Source organism: Rhinopithecus bieti, unplaced genomic scaffold, assembly GCF_001698545.2.
Source record: "Rhinopithecus bieti isolate Rb0 unplaced genomic scaffold, ASM169854v2 scaffold_23868, whole genome shotgun sequence".
Classification (NCBI taxonomy): Eukaryota; Metazoa; Chordata; class Mammalia; order Primates; family Cercopithecidae; genus Rhinopithecus; species Rhinopithecus bieti.
In genome coordinates this window covers 1,321,193-1,338,004 of record NW_016811202.1, presented here as the reverse complement: position 1 = coordinate 1,338,004, position 16,812 = coordinate 1,321,193, and the positions used below count along the sequence as shown (strand labels likewise).

The following is a 16,812-nucleotide window of genomic DNA, read 5'->3' as shown; positions in this document are numbered from 1 at the left end:
AAAAAAAAAAAAAAAAAAAAAAATTGGAAAGAAAAATGCATTCATAATTCACTACCCAAAGGTAATCATTATTTGTCTTTTGATATATGGCTTTCTGATTTTTTTTCTGTATGCAAATCATTTGCTGTTGTTTTTTCTTTAAACACATTGCTGTAATCATGTAATTTTGCTCCTTTTTTGCTAACATAAGTATTTTTCTTGTATGTGTTTTATAAACATAATTTGTGATGGCTGTGTAATATTGTATCCAATAATTAAACCATACTTTTTACTTAACTATTCACCTATTACTGAATTTACAGCCATTTATTTAATTGGAAGTAATACTGCAGGGAATATTGCTAGTCTAAATTATTTTCTGTATTTAAAATTATATCTGAAACACAGACTATCAAAAGTAGAATTACTGAATTACTAATTGAAAACATTTACAGGCCGGGCGCGGTGGCTCAAGCCTGTAATCCCAGCACTTTGGGAGGCCGAGACGGGCGGATCACGAGGTCAGGAGATCGAGACCATCCTGGCTAACATGGTGAAACCCCGTCTCTACTAAAATACAATAAAACTAGCCGGGCGAGGTGGCGGGCGCCTGTAGTCCCAGCTACTCAGGAGGCTGAGGTAGGAGAATGGCGGGAACCCGGGAGGCGGAGCTTGCAGTGAGCTGAGATCCGGCCACTGCACTCCAGCCTGGGCAACCGAGCGAGACTCCGTCTCAAAAAAAAAAAAAAAAAAAAACATTTACAATTTATTTTACTTTTTTTTTTTATTTTTAGAAGAATAGAGTCTGGGTCTCATTGTGTTGCCTAGGCTGCTCTCGAACTCCTGGGCACAAGTGATCCCCCAGCTTTGACCTCCTGAAGTGCTGGGGTCACAAGCATGAGCCACAGTGCCTGGCCTAGAATTTTTTTAAGGCTGTGTTCTTTATTTTTTTTCAAAAAGACAAGGGTCTTGCTATGTTGCCCGAGATTACATGCGTGAACTACTGTGCCCAGCTAAGGCTCTTAATACTTTTTGTCAAATTGCTTTCCAAAGTGTTCCAATTTGTATGCCCACAAGCAGTATATGAGAGTGCCTAGTTTCACTGCTTTATTCTAGCATTAGATATTAATGTTTAAAAATCAAAGATAAACCTGTTAATTTGGTATGTGGAAAATGAAAATGATACTTCATTTTTAAAAAATCTCTTTTTTGAAGAGACTGCTAATGAGGTTTCTTTTCATGTTTTCCTTTATTTGTGTTTCCTCTCATGGGAATTAACTTTTTATGTCCTTTGCCAGTTAAGCATATAGAGTTTGTGTGTGTGTTTTTTAAAATCATTTATAGAGGTTCCTGTTTTTTCTTGAGACAGAGTCTCTCTCTGTTGCCCAGGCTAGAGTGCAATGACGTGATCTCGGCTTACTGTGACCTCCACCTCCTGGGTTCAGGCAATTCTCCTGCCTCAGCCTCCTGAGTAACTGGGACTACAGGCACGTGCCACCGTGCCCAGCTAATTTTTGTATTTTTAGTAGAGACGAGATTTCACCGTGTTAGCCAGGATGATCTTGGTCACCTGACCTCGTGATCTGCCCACTTCGGCCTTCCAAAGTGCTGGGATTACAGGTGTGAGCCACTGCACCCAGCCTGTAGAGGTTCTTAATAGGGTAAAAATTAGAACTGTTTGTCAATGGCAAATCTGTCACAAGCTTTTTCAGACTATAGTAATGAAGGCTATCTATGATTCATAACTACAACCACTGTTTCTATTGCCAAATGACATTTTGGTTTATGACTTTATCATACAATGTGCCTAAAAGTTTTTTGTTTTGTAATTGAGGTATAATTTATATACACATATTTACTCTTGATAGAAAAGAAACAAAATATGTTTCCTGACCACAGTGGGATGAAATTATAAATTAATGGGAAGAAATTTAGTAAACCCACAAACGTGGAAATTAAACAACATACTTTTCTGTGTAACTAATGAGTCAACAAAGAAATCAAAAGGGAAATTAGAAAATACTTTGAGATGAATAAAATAGAAAATGATGCAGCTAAAGCAGTGCTTATAGAAGTTTACAGTTGTAAGTGCCCATAATAAAAAAAAAAGAATAAGGATCTAAAATCAGTAACCTAACCTTCCAGCTTAAGACCCTGGAAAAAGAAGCGCCCATTAAACTTAAAGCATGTGAAGGAAGGGGATACTAAAGATTAGAGTAGAAATTAATGAAACAGAGAATAGAAAAACAACAGATAATCAACAAAACCAAATTTACTTTTCTGAAAAGATCAACAAAGTTGACAAACCTTTAGTTATATTGACCAAGAAAGAGAGAGAAGACTCAAATTACTAGACTCAGAAATGAGAGGACCAGAAGATGGACATATTAGAAAAAAAAAAAAAAGGAAAAGCGAGGATACTGTCTAGGGTGGTGGCTTATGTCTGTAATCCCGCAGTTTGAGAGGTCAAGGCGGGAGGGTCACTTGAGCCCAGGAGTTGAACAGCCTGGGTCACATAGGGAGACCCATATCTACAAAAATCAAAAAAATTAGCAGGGTGTGGTGGCTTGTACCTATAGTCCCAGCTACTTGGGAGGCTGAGATGGGAGGATTGCTGTGCCTGGGAGGTTGAGGCTGCAGTGAGCTGTGATTGTGCCACTGCACTCCAGCCTGGGTGGTAGAGCAAGACCTTGGCTCAAAAAAAAAAAAAAAAAAAAAAAAAAGATATTATTACAGACCTGACAGAACTAAAGAGGATTATAAGTTAATATTATGAAAAATCGTAGGCTGGGTGCAGTGGCCCACGCCTGTAATCCCAGCACTTTGGGAAGGTGAGGTGGGCAGATCAGGAGGTCAGGAGTTTGAGACCAGCCTGACCAACATGGTGAAACCCCGTCTCTACTAAAAATACAAAAATTAGCCAGGTATAGTGGTGCATGCTTGTAATCCCAGCTACTCAGGAGGCTGAGGCAGGAGAATAACTTGAACCTGGGAGGCAGAGGTTGCAGTGAGCGGAGATTGTGCCATTGCTCTCCAGCCTGGGCGACAGAGCGAGACTCCATCTCAAAAAAAAAAAAAGAAAAATTGTATACCAATAAATTGGATAACTTAGTTGAAGTGGACAAATTATTAGAAAGACAAAAACTACTGAAAATGACTAAAGAAATAGACAATCTGAATAGATCTATGACAAGTAAAGTAATTAAACTAGTGATTAAGAAAAACAAGTAAACAAATCTCTACAAAGAAAAGCTCAGGCCTCGATGGCTTCACTGGTGAATTTTACCAAATATTGAAATAAGAATTAATGAAAATTCTTTACAAACTCTCCCAAGAAATAGAGCCGGAGAGAACACTTCCAAACTCATTCTATGAGTTACCGGAAACAGACAAAAGACATCACAAGAAATGAAAGCTACAGACCAGTGACTCTTAGGAATGTGGATCCAAATATCTTTAACAAAATACTAGCAAATCAACTCTAGCAGCATACAAGTAGGAGTATATACCATAATCAAGTGGGATTTATTCCAGGAATGCAAGGTTGGTTTAGTATCTGAAAATAAATGAATATAATACACTATCGAGGATAAAAAACATGATCATAACAATAAATGAAGAAAAAGTACTTAACAAACTCTTAACACCCTTGTATTGTAAGAACGCATAAAATATCTTGTAATATTTTTAGGCTTTTAGGATAGTATAGGTCAGGAATAGACTGGAACTTCCTGACCCTCATAAATAGAATCTCAAAAAAAAAATACTGACAGGAAACATCATACTTAATTTGGACAGATTAAATGCGTTTTCCCTAAAATGAGAGACAAAATAAATAGGTCATTATATTTCTCTTCACTTCTGTTTAACATTGTACTAAAGGTTCTTGTCAGGGCTATTAGGCATAGAAAAGATATAAAAGGCCTCTATGTTGGAAAGGAAAAAGTAAAATTATCTCCTCATATTCACAGGTGACATAACCTTGTATGTAGAAAATCCTAGGGAATCCACTAAAAAACTGTTTGAAGTAATAAATGAGTTTAGCAAGATTGCAGGATACAAAATCAGCCTACAAAATATAAATTTTATTTATATACACTTGCAGTGAATAATATGAAAATGAAATTAGGAAAACAATTCAATTACAGTAGCATCAAAAACAATACTTATGGCTGGGTGTGGTAGTGCCTCTTGCCTGTAATCCCAGCACTTTGGGAGGTTGAGACAATAGAATCTTTTGAGCTCAGGAACTGGAGACCAGCCTGGGCAACTCAGTGAGGTCTCATCTCTACTAAAAATTGAAAAAATTAGTCGGGTATGGTGGCACATGCCTGTAGTCTCAGCTATTTGGGAAGCCGAAGAGAGAGTTGTTTGAACACAGGAGGAAAAGGCTGCAGTGAGCCTTATAAGGCTTGATTATGCCACTCCACTAAGCCTGGGCAGCAGAACGGGACCCTATCTCTATTAAAAAAACAAAACAAACAAAAACAAAACAAAACAAAAAAACACTTATGAATAAATCTAGCAAAAGAAGCACCAGTAATATCTAGATACTGTGGTACTATATGAAGGTAGATGTAAAGATAAATGGAATAAAATTGAGAGTCAAGGCCAGGCATGGTGGCTCACGCCTGTAATCCTAGCACTTTGGAAGGCTGTGGTAGGCAGATCACTTGAGGTCAAGGGTTTGAGACCAGTCTTGCCAACATGGTGAAACCCTGTCTCTACTAAAAATTCAAAATTAGCCAGGTGTGATGGCACACACCTGTAATCCCAGCTACTGGGGAGTCTGAGGCAGGAAAATCGCTTGAACCCGGGAGACGGAGGTTGCAGTGATCTGTGATTGCACCAGTACATTCCAACCTGGGTGACAGAGTGAGACTCTGTCTCAAAATAAAAAAAAAGAAAAAAAAAAAAAAGAATTGAGAGTCAAGAAATTGGCCAGGTGTGGTGGCTCACACCTGTAATCCCACTACTTTGGGAGGCTGAGGTGAGCAGATCACTTGAGCCCAGGAGTTTGAGACCAGCCTGGGCAACATGGCAAAACCCCATCTCTATAAAAAATATAAAAACTAGCCAGGAATGGTGGTGCGCGCCTGTAGTCTCAGCTACTTGGGAGGCTGACGTGGGAGGACTGCTTGAGCCTGGGAGGTTGAGGCTGCCAGTGAGCCGAGACGGTGCTACTGTAGTCCAGCCTGAGTGACACAGCAAGACCCTGTCTCTAACGAAAACAGAAGAAGAAGGAGAAGAAATTAACTCGTGTGTCTTTGGTCAACTGATTTTCTATATGGATGCCAGTACCATTCAATGTAGAAAAAAATTGTCCTTTCAATGCATGGTGTTGCGACAAGTAAAAGAAGGAAGCTGGAAACTTCCCGCACACCATGCAAAAATTAGCTCAAAATGAATCAAAGACCTGAATATATGTGAGCTAAAATTATAAACCCCTAAGAAGAAAATATAGTGGTAAATTTTCATGTCCTTGGATTTGGCAGTGGATTATTAGATGTAACAGAAGCACATGTAATAAAAGAAAAAAGTAAATAAATTGGGTTTCACCAAAACTGAAAACTTGTTTTTCAGAGAAAAGACAACCCACAGAATGGGAAAAAATACTTGTAAATCATATATATAATGAGGTAATTGTATTTTTTTTTTTTTTGAGTCAGAGTCTTACTTTGTCATCCAGGCTGGAGTGCCGTGGTGGCTTGACCTCAGCTCACTGCAACCTCTGCCTCCCAGGTTCAAGTGGTTCTCCTGCTTCAGCGTATTATATCTTATCACAACTATTAAAAATTTATACTTCAGGCCTGGCGTGGTGGCTCACACTTGTAATCCCAGCACTTTGGGAGGCCAAAGCAGGCACATCACTTGAGGCCAGGAGTTTGACACGAGCCTGGCCAACATGGTGATAACCCTGTCTCTACTGAAAATATAAAAATTAGCTGGGTGTGGTGGTAATCCCAGCTACCCTGATGGCTGAGGCATGAAAATCACTTGAACCAGGGAGGCAGAGGCTGCAGTGAGCTGAGATCACGCTGCTGCACCCCAGCCTGGGTGACAGAGTGAAACTCTGTCTCAAAATAAATCAATATAAGGAAAAAAATTATACTTCACTGAATTTTGGTGAATTTATCAACATTTACATTGTTTTCCACGTTTTGGCTGATTTGAATAATGCTGCTATGAATATTCACTTTCAAGTTTTTTGCTTAATATGTGTTTTCAGTTCTCTTGGATGTATACTAAGAATATTCACTTACAGATTTTTGCTTAATACATGTTTTCAATTCTCTTGGATGAATAGTAAGGAGCAGAATTTTGGCGTCATATGGTAATTAAGTGTTTAAGTTTTTAATAAAATTGTCATAAAATAGAGATAACATAAAATTTACTATGTCAGCCATTTTAAAACATACTGTTTAGTGACATTAAGTATATTCACAGAGTTGTGTGATCATCACCACCTTTCACTGACAGAGCTCTTTTTGTTTTGCACAAGTGAAACTCTATACCCATTAAACAGTAACTCCCCATCCCCTAGTCCCTAACAACCACCATTCTATATACTGTTTTTATAAATTTTTCTGCTGTAGGGATTTCATGTAAGTGGAATCATGCAATATTTGTCCTTTTGTGCCTAGCTTATTTTACTTAGCATAATGTCCTCAAAGTTCATCCACCTTGTAACATGTGTCAGGATTTTCTTCCTTTTTACAGCTGAATAATGTACCATTTAAGTAAATTGGAGAAATCATGCCCTTTTTCCACCGAAGTAAATGCTTCATATGTATTTAAAAAATACCCTTAAAAGGGTATCAATTACAGCATGCATCACTTAATAATGACATTTCAGTCAAGGATGGACTGCATATATGACAGTGTAATGTATATTAGTATATACAGTTTAACAGTCATATAACATAAGGTTATAATATTATATTTTTACTGTACTTTTTCTATGTGTAGATTATGTTTAGATACACAAATACTTACCATTATATTACAGTTGCCTACAGTATTCAGTACAGTAACATGTTGTACAGGTTTAAAGCTTAGGAGCATTAGGCTATATCATGTAGGCTAGATGTAGTAGGCTTTACAATCTAGGTTTGGGTAAGAACACTCTGATGTTGGCACAGTGATGAAATCACCTAATGATGCATTTATCAGAATGTATCCTTTTTGGTAGTTGATGCATGACTATATTTAGTTTTCATGTCTCTTTTGTTTTCCTTAATCTGAAAAGATCACTCAACCTTTCTTTGTCTTTTGTTACCTTGACATTTTTGAGAAGTGTAGGGCATTTATTTTGTAAAATGTCTTGCAATCTGGTTTTATCTGTTATTTTCAGTTTGGATTCAGCCAATGCATTTTGACAAGAATATAACAAATAATTTTGTGTCCCTCACAATGTATCATATCATGAGGCACAGATGACGTTTGACTCGTTGATGATGTTGCCTTTGATACTTGGCTAAGGTGGTGTCTGCCAGGTTTTGATTATAGAGTTATTTGATTCCCAAACTCAAAAATAGAATTGCCATATGATCCAGCAATTCACTTCTGGGGTATACCTCTCTAAGGGCTGCCATAACAAAATGCCACAGACTGGATGGCTTAAACAACAGAAATTGCTCACGTTTCTGAAGTCTAGAATCTAAGATCAAGGTGCTGGCAAATTCAGTTCCTAGTGAGGGCTCTCTACCTGGCTTAAAGACAACTGCCTACTCGCTGTGTTCTCTTGTGGCCTCTCCCCTGTACATGAGGAGAGAGAACTCTCATAAGGACACCAGTCCTATTGGATTAGAGTCCCATCCTTATGACCTCATTTAACCTTAATTACCTCCTGAAAGGCCCCATCTCCAAATGCAGTTATAATGTATTGCATTTCTTTTGTAACTATGACTATTGGGTCATGAGTTCCTTAAGGAAACTTACTTTTCCAAAGAAGACATATAGATGGCCAATAAGCCAATAAGAAAAGATGCTTAATATCACTAATCATTAATCATTAGGAAAAGAAAGTCAAAACCACAGTGTGATATCACTTCATACCCATTAGGATAGTTATTGCCAAAAAGAAAAAAGTATTAGCAAGGATTGGAACCCTTGTGCATTGATAGTAGTAGTGCAAAATGGTGCAGCCATTGTGAAAAACAGGATGGCAGTTCCCTAAAATTCATGGGTTGGAAGAATTAATATGTTAAAATGTCCATACTACCCAAAATGATCTACAGATTCAGTGTAATCCCTATCAAAATTCCAATATCATTTTTCACAGAAATAGAAAAAAAATCTTTAAAATTTGTATGAAACCACAAAAGACTGAATAGCCAAAACAATTTTGAACAAAAAGAACAAAGCCAGAGGCATTACATTCCCTGTTTTCAAAATATATTATAAAGCAGTTGTAGTCAAAACAACATGGTACTGGCATAAAAACAGTACCAAAGGAACAGGATAGAAAGCCCAGAAACAAACCCATGCATTTATGGTCAGCTGATTTTTGACAGTGGTGCCAGGAACACACACTGGGTAAAGGACAATCTGTTCAATAGATGATACTGGAAGAAGTGGTCTTTCATATGCAGGAGAATGAAATTAGACCCTTATGTCATATATATACTTGAACTGAGTGGATTAAAGACGTAAACAAAAGACCTGCAACTGCAAAACTGCTAGAAGAAAACACAGGGAAAGCTCTGTGGCATTGATCTGGGCAATGATTTTTTTGTGTGACTTTAAAAGAACAGGTAACCAACAGCAACAAAAAATAGACAAATGGGACTGTCTCAAACTAAATAGTTTCTTTTCTTTTTTTTTTTTTTTTTTTTTTTTGAGACGAGTCTGGCTCTGTTGCCCAGGCCTTGGAGTTGCGGTGGCCGTGATCTCAGCGCGTCACGCCAAAGCTCGGCCTCCCAGGTTCACGCCCCATTCTCCTGCCGTCCGCCTCCCCAAGTAGCTGGCGACTAACAGGGGCGCCCGCCTCGGTCGCCCCGGCTATTTTTGTATTCTTAGTAGAAGACGGCGGTTTCAGCCGTAGTTAAGCCAGGATGGTCTGATTTTCCTGACTTGTTGATTCCGCCGTCTCGCGCCTCCCACAAGTGCTGGCGACTGTAACAGCTTGAGCCCACCTCGCCCGCGCCAAGAAGCTAAAGTGGAAGAAGACATAGAGCGTTAAAAAAAAAAAAAAAAAAAAAAAAAAAAAAAAAAAAAAAAAGTGTAAACCATATATCTGACAAGGGCTAATATCCAAAATATATAAGGAATTCAACTAAGTAGCAACAACAACAACAAAACCTGGCTATAAAAATGGGTAAAGGACCAGAACAGACGCTTCATACAGATGACCAACAGGTTCATGAAAAAGTGTGCAACATCACTAGTCATTGGGAAAATGCAGATTGCAGATTAAATGAGATATCACCTCACATCTATTACAATGGTTTTTATAAAAAAGATGAACAATAACAAGTGTTGGCATGGGGAGACAAGGAAACCCTCGTACACTGTTGGCAAAGATGTAAATTAGTATAGCCATTTATGGAAAACAAGATGAAGGTCTCAAAAAACTAAAAATAGAACTAGCATGTGATCTAGCCATCCTACTTCTGGGTATATATCTAAAGGAATTGAAATCAGTATGTTGAAGGGATGCTTGCACTCCAGTGTTCATTGCGTCAGTATTCACAATAGCCAGTGTATGGAATCAACCTGTTTATCAGCAGATGAATGGATAAAGAAGATGTGGTATATAACATGCAATGGAATACTATTCAGCCTTGTAAATGAAGGGGATCCTGTCATTCATGTCAACATGTATGAACCTTGAAGACATTATACTAAGTGACATAAGCCAAGCACAGAAAAACACATGCCACATGATCTCATTTATATGTATAATTTTAAAAAGTTAAAAAGTTGAACTCAAAGAGAGTAGAGTGACGATCACCAGAGGCTGGGAGCGGTAGTAAAGTGAGGGAGTGGGGAGTTGCTGGTCAAAGGTTACAAAGTTTCAACTCAACAGGAGGAATAGGAGGAATAGGTTTTGAGATCTATTACATAGCAGGTGACTATAGTCCACAATAATGTATATTTAAAAATAACTAAGAGGAGGGAGGTGCAGTGACTCACACCTGTAATCCCAACACTTTGTGAGGTCAAGGTGGGAGGGTTGCTTGAGCCCAGGAATTCAAGACCAGCCTGGGCAACGTGGCAAGACTCTGTCTCTACAAAAGTAAAAAAAGTAGCTGGGCATGGTGGCGTGCACCTGTAGTCTCAGGCTGAGTCAGGAGGATTGCTTGAACCCAGGAGTTCCAGGCTATGTGAGCTATAATCGTGCCACTACACTCCAGCCTAGGTGACAGAGGAAGACCTTGTCTCTTAAAAAACAACCTAAGTGAATATTTCAAATGTCTCACCACAAAAAATGATAGGTGATGGATATATGTTAATTAGCTTGATTTGATAATTCCACATTGCATACATGTATCAAAGTATCACATTTTATCCCATAAATATATATAATTATGACTATAATAATAAAATATTAAAATAAAAAATAATTTGTGGAGAGATACTTTGAGATTATGTAAATATGCTTTTCCTCATCAAACTTTACCCACTATTTTAGCAACTGTTATTAAATCTTGCCTGACTTTGTTATTACCATAAAAAGAGCTTGCCTCCCCTCCCTCCCTCTCTTCTCTTCTTCCTACTTTCCTTCCCTCCCTCCCTCCCTCCAGTCTCCCTTCCTCATTCCTTCCTCCTTCCTTCTATTCATCTCCTGTTTTATTTACTATGTTATACTATAATCATTATTTTTTGAAGTTTAAATGGTCTCTTTATAATAATTTTTAAATACAGGATGTTACTTTGTTGTATTCTTTGTATCACAGTAGGAAGAAAGTCATGCTTTTGGATACTTTTCAAAGTTCTTCTCATTTATCCTCTCCTTAATCATTTTACTTATTGGATAGCTAATCCTCATTTGAGAGACGAATAGACATAGTTCAAAGACTTGACAGGAAATTAATGCAGTTTTCTTGTGTAGTATTTGCACAACTGAAATTGAGGGTCTTCTGCTTTCTTTCCTATTTGTAAAGATTTTTCTGGGAGAACAAAGGTCTTGTTAAAAGAGGGTATCCATTAGAATCTGCATACAGAATACACCAAGTTGTCATCTGTCCTTAAAAACCATCCATATCAAGGATCACCTGAGTCCAAGAGTTTGAGACCAGTCTAGGCAATATGGCAACATTCCATTTCTACAAAAATTTTAAAAATTAGCCAGGTGTGATGGCACACACGTGTGGTCCCAGCTACTCAGGAGACTGAGGTGGGAATATCTCTTAAGCTTGTTAGGCCAAGGTTGCAGTGAATACTGATCGCCACACTGCACTCCAACCTGGGTGACAGAGCGAGACCCTTATCTCATAAGAAAAAAAAATCCGTATCGATGCTGAATGGGTCAGTATGTTATTTTTGTCTTATTCAACTTCATTCTCAGATTTTGTTGATATGCAGAACCATTTTTTTAAATATATAGCAAAATTGTAAACTAGTTTATTTTTATTTTTGGCATAAATTGGTCTATTATTGGGGATGTGGTTTGCTTACTTGCTCCATTAATATAAAAATGATGGCACTTCGATGGCCTGACAAAGTGTCTAACACCAAAGCAGCATCTGCAGATACTTAGCAGTTTTTTTTAATTAATAAGTTTTTATCCAACAGTATAAAGAAAAGCAGTTCTTAATGATGATAACCTTGATGCAAGAAGTGACCTGTAGGGGAAGGACATCATAAAACTGCAATTGTTTCCCTGACAGCATGAGACTCTCTTTTGGGCTAAGATTCAGTGTGCAGTAATACATTGATTGTGCATTATTGTTGCCTGGTTAACAGAAGCTGGAAGGATTTAGTTTGATGCTTGAAAATCAAAGTATTTGTAACAGAGGTGCAATCAACAGGTTAGTCATGAGAAATGATGTTTTTATGCTAAATATAAATAGTTCATTTGTTTTGTTTTTGTTTTTTAGGGGGCGCAGTTTGAGACAGAGTCTTGCTCTGTTGCTCAGGCTGGAGTGCAGTGGCATGATCTCGGCTCACTGAAACCTCCGCCTCCTGGGTTCAAGCAATTCTCTGGCCTCAGCCTCCTGAGTAGCTGGAATTACAGGTGTGTGCCACCATACTCGGCTATAAATTTTTTTTTTAAAGAAATGGGGCCTCGCTGTGTTGTTCAAGCTGGCCAAGTCCCATTCACTTTTCTCCAAACTAGTGACTCACTTTGAGAATCATGATCCTTTAGTGGGTAATGCGACCAATTTCTTCAGACACGATTTTTTTTTTATAAAAAGAAAATGAAATATAAATATCAGAGTAAATCACAAGCTATAAGGTAAATATTGTTTTGTTAAACTTGGTGTATGTGTGTTTTTATGTACTGTGTTGCAATATTATGTATGTTTCTTACTTTGGATGTTAGTCAAAAGAAGTTTAAAATCCAGAGTTTTGTACCTTTTTTATTACCTCATGTACAATCTCATTTCTTCAAAGTATTTTTAATTTATGTTACTATATTATTCACATAGCTTGTTTTAGTAGCATTGGACTAGGGTAATGCAGGAGGAAAACTGATTATTAAAATTCCTGGTGAGAAGTGCTAGCATAAAAAATATTGATAGTACTAAATGTTGACAAGGATGTGGCACATCTAGAACACTTATGCAGCACTGGTGGAAGTGTAAATTAGTACAGCCATTATGGAAAACTATTTGGCAGTATCTTCTTTTTTGGAGGCAGTGTCTCACTCTGTCACCCAGGTTGGAGTGCAGTGGCATGATCACGGCTCACTGCAACCTCCACTTCCAAGGCTCAAAGGATCCTCCTATCTCAGCCTCCTGGGTAGCTGGGACTATAGGCATGTGCCAGCACACCCAGCTGATTTTTTTATTTTTTGGTAGAGATGGGATTTCACCATTTGCCCAGGGCGGTCTTGAACTCCTGGGCTCAAGTGATCCTCCTGCCTTGGCCTCCCAGAGTGCTGGCATTATAGGCATGAGCTGCTGTACGCAACTGGCAGTATCTTCTTAAGCTGAAGCATGTCTTGTTACCTATCAATTCTACTTCTACATATATATCCAACAAAAATGTGAACATGTACACCAAAAGCCACATACAAGAATAATCACAGTAGCATTATTCAAAATAGCCAAAGACTGGAAATAACTTAAATATTCATCAACAGAAAGGCTAAATAGATTTTCATGTGTTTACAAATGAATACTGTATAAGTAACAAGAATAAATGAGCCATTGCTATCTGCCATACCTTGCATAAATCTCACAAACATAATATTAAGCCACAGAAGCCAGATACTATTTGATTTCATAAAGTACAAAAATAAACAAATGAACTTATGTGTTAGAAGTCAGGATAGTAGCTATTTTTGGTGGTGGTGTGGTGAGTTAGTTGCTTGGAGGAGGAATGAGGGATATTTCTGGTGTGTTGGTTATATACTATTTAATCTGGGTGCTTGCTATATATGTGTATTTGTGAAAATTTATTGAGCTGTACACTTAAGATTTTTGCATATTTCTGTGGATATTAAAAGTTTTAAAAATTTATACATTTTGTCTTGTTTTAAAATTTGAAAGCAAGTAAAAGGCAATTCAGGGACGAATTTTAAAGTACTTACTCTATACAAGGCAAAGTACTAGCTATTGGGAATACAAAGATGAAAAACTAGGACTTTTATTTTCTAAGGACTCATGTTTTTTTTGAGAAGACACATACTCAAGTAACATGATGCTAGACAGACTGTCCTGAGAATATTGAAATCACCCCTAAGGTTGATGCAGTGCTTTTGTTTCTGGTTTTGTCTGTGTTTGTTAAGATATCTTAATCGTGTCCTTTTTTTCTTTTTCTTTTTTTTTTTTTGATAGCATCTGACAGATACGTCTCATGGTGTAAGAAATAAGTGCCTGCAGTTACTTGGCAATCTTGGCTCTTTGGAGAAAAGTGTCAGAAAAGATGCAGAAGGCCTAGCTGCCAGAGATGTCCAGAAGATTATAGGGGATTACTTCAGTGACCAAGACCCACGTGTCAGAACAGCAGCTATAAAAGCCATGGTAAACGTGATTATGGAAACTAGTTGGGGCTAGTGTTCATTTTTGTTTTTTAAGTTTATAGCTAGTGCTGCCTTGGATACATTGTGAATCCTTCAGCATATACTTTCAGGAAGGTATTGGTGGTGGCCTCACAGAACTCAGTGACACACATCCCTGTATACAACTGTGCTTTTTTTTTTTTTTGGCTTTCTCTGGTAGCTTTCATGTGTATTTATGAAACATGAAAAGCACGGTAGGAACCTGTTATAATTCCTTCGACTTGGAGGGATATGACTTGGTATAATATTATAATAGGGGGAGGTGGTGTTGATCATTTTTTCTTTAGCCTTCATATTATTATTTCATATTTTTCTAATGCCTTCTTGGGACAGTCCATGGGTTAGATTTATGAAATGCTCGAATGCTTCTCTTGAAAGGCGACAAGGTTTCTTATTTATATAGCACTGATTTTGGCTAAATGGAACCACGTTAGCCTGATACAGTAGGGGAAAATATGTGAGATTGTGGGGAGACATTGGAAATATTGCTCTTTTCCTCCCAAGCACTTAAGCTATATATTTATTATCTAGTTGCAGCTCCATGAAAGAGGACTGAAATTACACCAAACAATTTATAATCAGGTACCTTAAATGATTACTGTCTGGAAGGGGAGGAGGTATCGTGAAGCTGGGAGGGTGGCACACTGGTTCTCAGAATTTGAAAACTTAAGGACTTCGTTGGTTAATAGTGGCAGTGTTGATTGGGATGGATGTGAAGTCATATTCAAAACATACTTTTCAGGAAGAGAATGGAGGTTATGTAATTAAATAGCAGTAGTACCTATGAAAAGGACTTTTAGGAGGATTTACAACTCAGTATGAGTGTGAGAGTACCTGAAGAAAAGTGTAGCATTTAGAATAAGGAACGTGTTGGTCTTGCTGATCACTGTTTGGTTGGGCCATACATGAAGTCATTTCTGGGCACCACACTTCACAAACTAGAGTGTATCTGGAGAAGGGCAACCAAAACCATAGGATCATATAAAGAAAAGTCACATGAATGTAGTATTAGCGGTAAAGAAAGACATAATGAAGTTGTGGAAAAGCTGATTGAGGGCCTAACCAAAAGGCCTTACAAGGCTATATTTCTCTTGGAGAATAATTGACTGAATCTGGTAACAGGCAATCTAAATTCATGTTCAGAAATTAGGTTTTGTTAGTCTGCCAAGAGTGGTTTTATCTCTCATGGGAAGAAGATAATTAGCCAAACCCCTATCACGGATGTGTAAACCAAATTTATTCCTCTATTGAATGAAGTAGAATGGGTCCAGAATGCTTGTGGTGGGGTGACCATCGCCCTCTTTTTCTATAGGAAAACTATGCGGGAAGCCAGATAATTAAAGGAAACTTGGATAGTAAGGACTCAGAGGAAGGAAGGAATGTTAGTTGGCTGATTCAGATGTTTGGTGGCATAAGAGTAGTCTAAACAAGCAGTAATGAGAGCCTCAAGGGAGTGAGGTGGATTGATAGTGTAGGATTTAAGACATAAGGTAGAATTTGGTTCCTTAGTGAGTTCATGTTTGGGTGTGTTGAGTATAAAAGTTGGATGGGACATACATGAAGAGAATTCCATAAGTAGTTATAAAGGTCTGGAGATCAGGAGAAATCAGAGCTAAGGGTAGGTTATTCGGAGCCATCAGTATTTAGGGAGTATGGGGCTACCCAGAAAGAGTGAGTGGATTGAAATGGAGGCCAATTATTTCAGACCAAAGTAAACAGAAGTGTGTGCTTTGATTTTTACAGGTGGAGGGAAAAACCCATATTTGGTATTTGAGCCTGTGAAAATAGTACTGTGGGCTCCCAGCATGCTTTGCTGGGTTTGATGCTATTCTAGATGTTTTTATGCCGTCAGTCTGTGATTCTCCTTTCAGACATGGGGTAGGAGGGTGCATAGTCAGAATACAGCCAGAGCAGCTGACAGAGGTCAAGATTCATTGTTCGGCAAAGATTCAAGAAGTTAAAACCACACACAAGTATTTTACTGGGCATCCTTATCCAACCACCCTATCTTCACTTTGAAAATAGTTTAAACACTGCCTGAGAGGACACAGAGCTAATAGACTTTTGGAATTCTTCTTTGCAGGCCTGTAAATTGCTCTCTGATGACTATGAACAAGTGCGCAGTGCTGCAGTCCAGCTTATCTGGGTTGTCAGTCAGCTCTATCCTGAAAGGTCAGTGTGGGTGTAAGCTGACTCTTGTTGATTGTGAAGCCATTTTCCTCTCCTCTCACTGTGCAGAAAGCCCACTTCTAGAAAAGAAATGTTGGTTAGATTTTTGGAACGCAATGGGGAGTAAGGGGCTGAAAATCAGATTGCCTGGTCCTCATTTTTCATCTTGATAGGAACTTTCTGTACACCCTCGGAAAGATACTTCACTTCTTTGGTCCTAACGTTCTCATCCATAAGTGAAGAAATTGGAATATCTTTCTTAAATGGTTTTCAGTACTTTACAAAAAAATCTTTAAAATTGTTTGGGACCATTTTAGTTTGGTTTATGCCAAATGCCAGATAAAGATACCAGATGAGTTTGAGAATAGTGATCTCTTATGTACTGTTTTCCTGGTTAAAAACATTTTCACAGCAATTAAATTATTATTTTCACAGCGATTCTTTGAGGAGGTAGGCAATATTATTATATTTTATAAAATAGAATATTTTCT

General features: G+C 38.0%; 1 protein-coding gene across 1 annotated transcript in view; it reads left to right on the top strand.

Moving 5' to 3' along the window:
* Positions 1-16,812, top strand: part of INTS4 (integrator complex subunit 4) — a 112,912-nt gene that overhangs the window by 16,453 nt on the left and 79,647 nt on the right. The window contains exons 5-7 of the mRNA XM_017893532.1: positions 13,929-14,114; positions 14,684-14,734; positions 16,236-16,334. Coding sequence (XP_017749021.1) covers positions 13,929-14,114; positions 14,684-14,734; positions 16,236-16,334 — 336 coding nt within the window. The remainder of the gene's footprint in view (positions 1-13,928; positions 14,115-14,683; positions 14,735-16,235; positions 16,335-16,812) is intronic.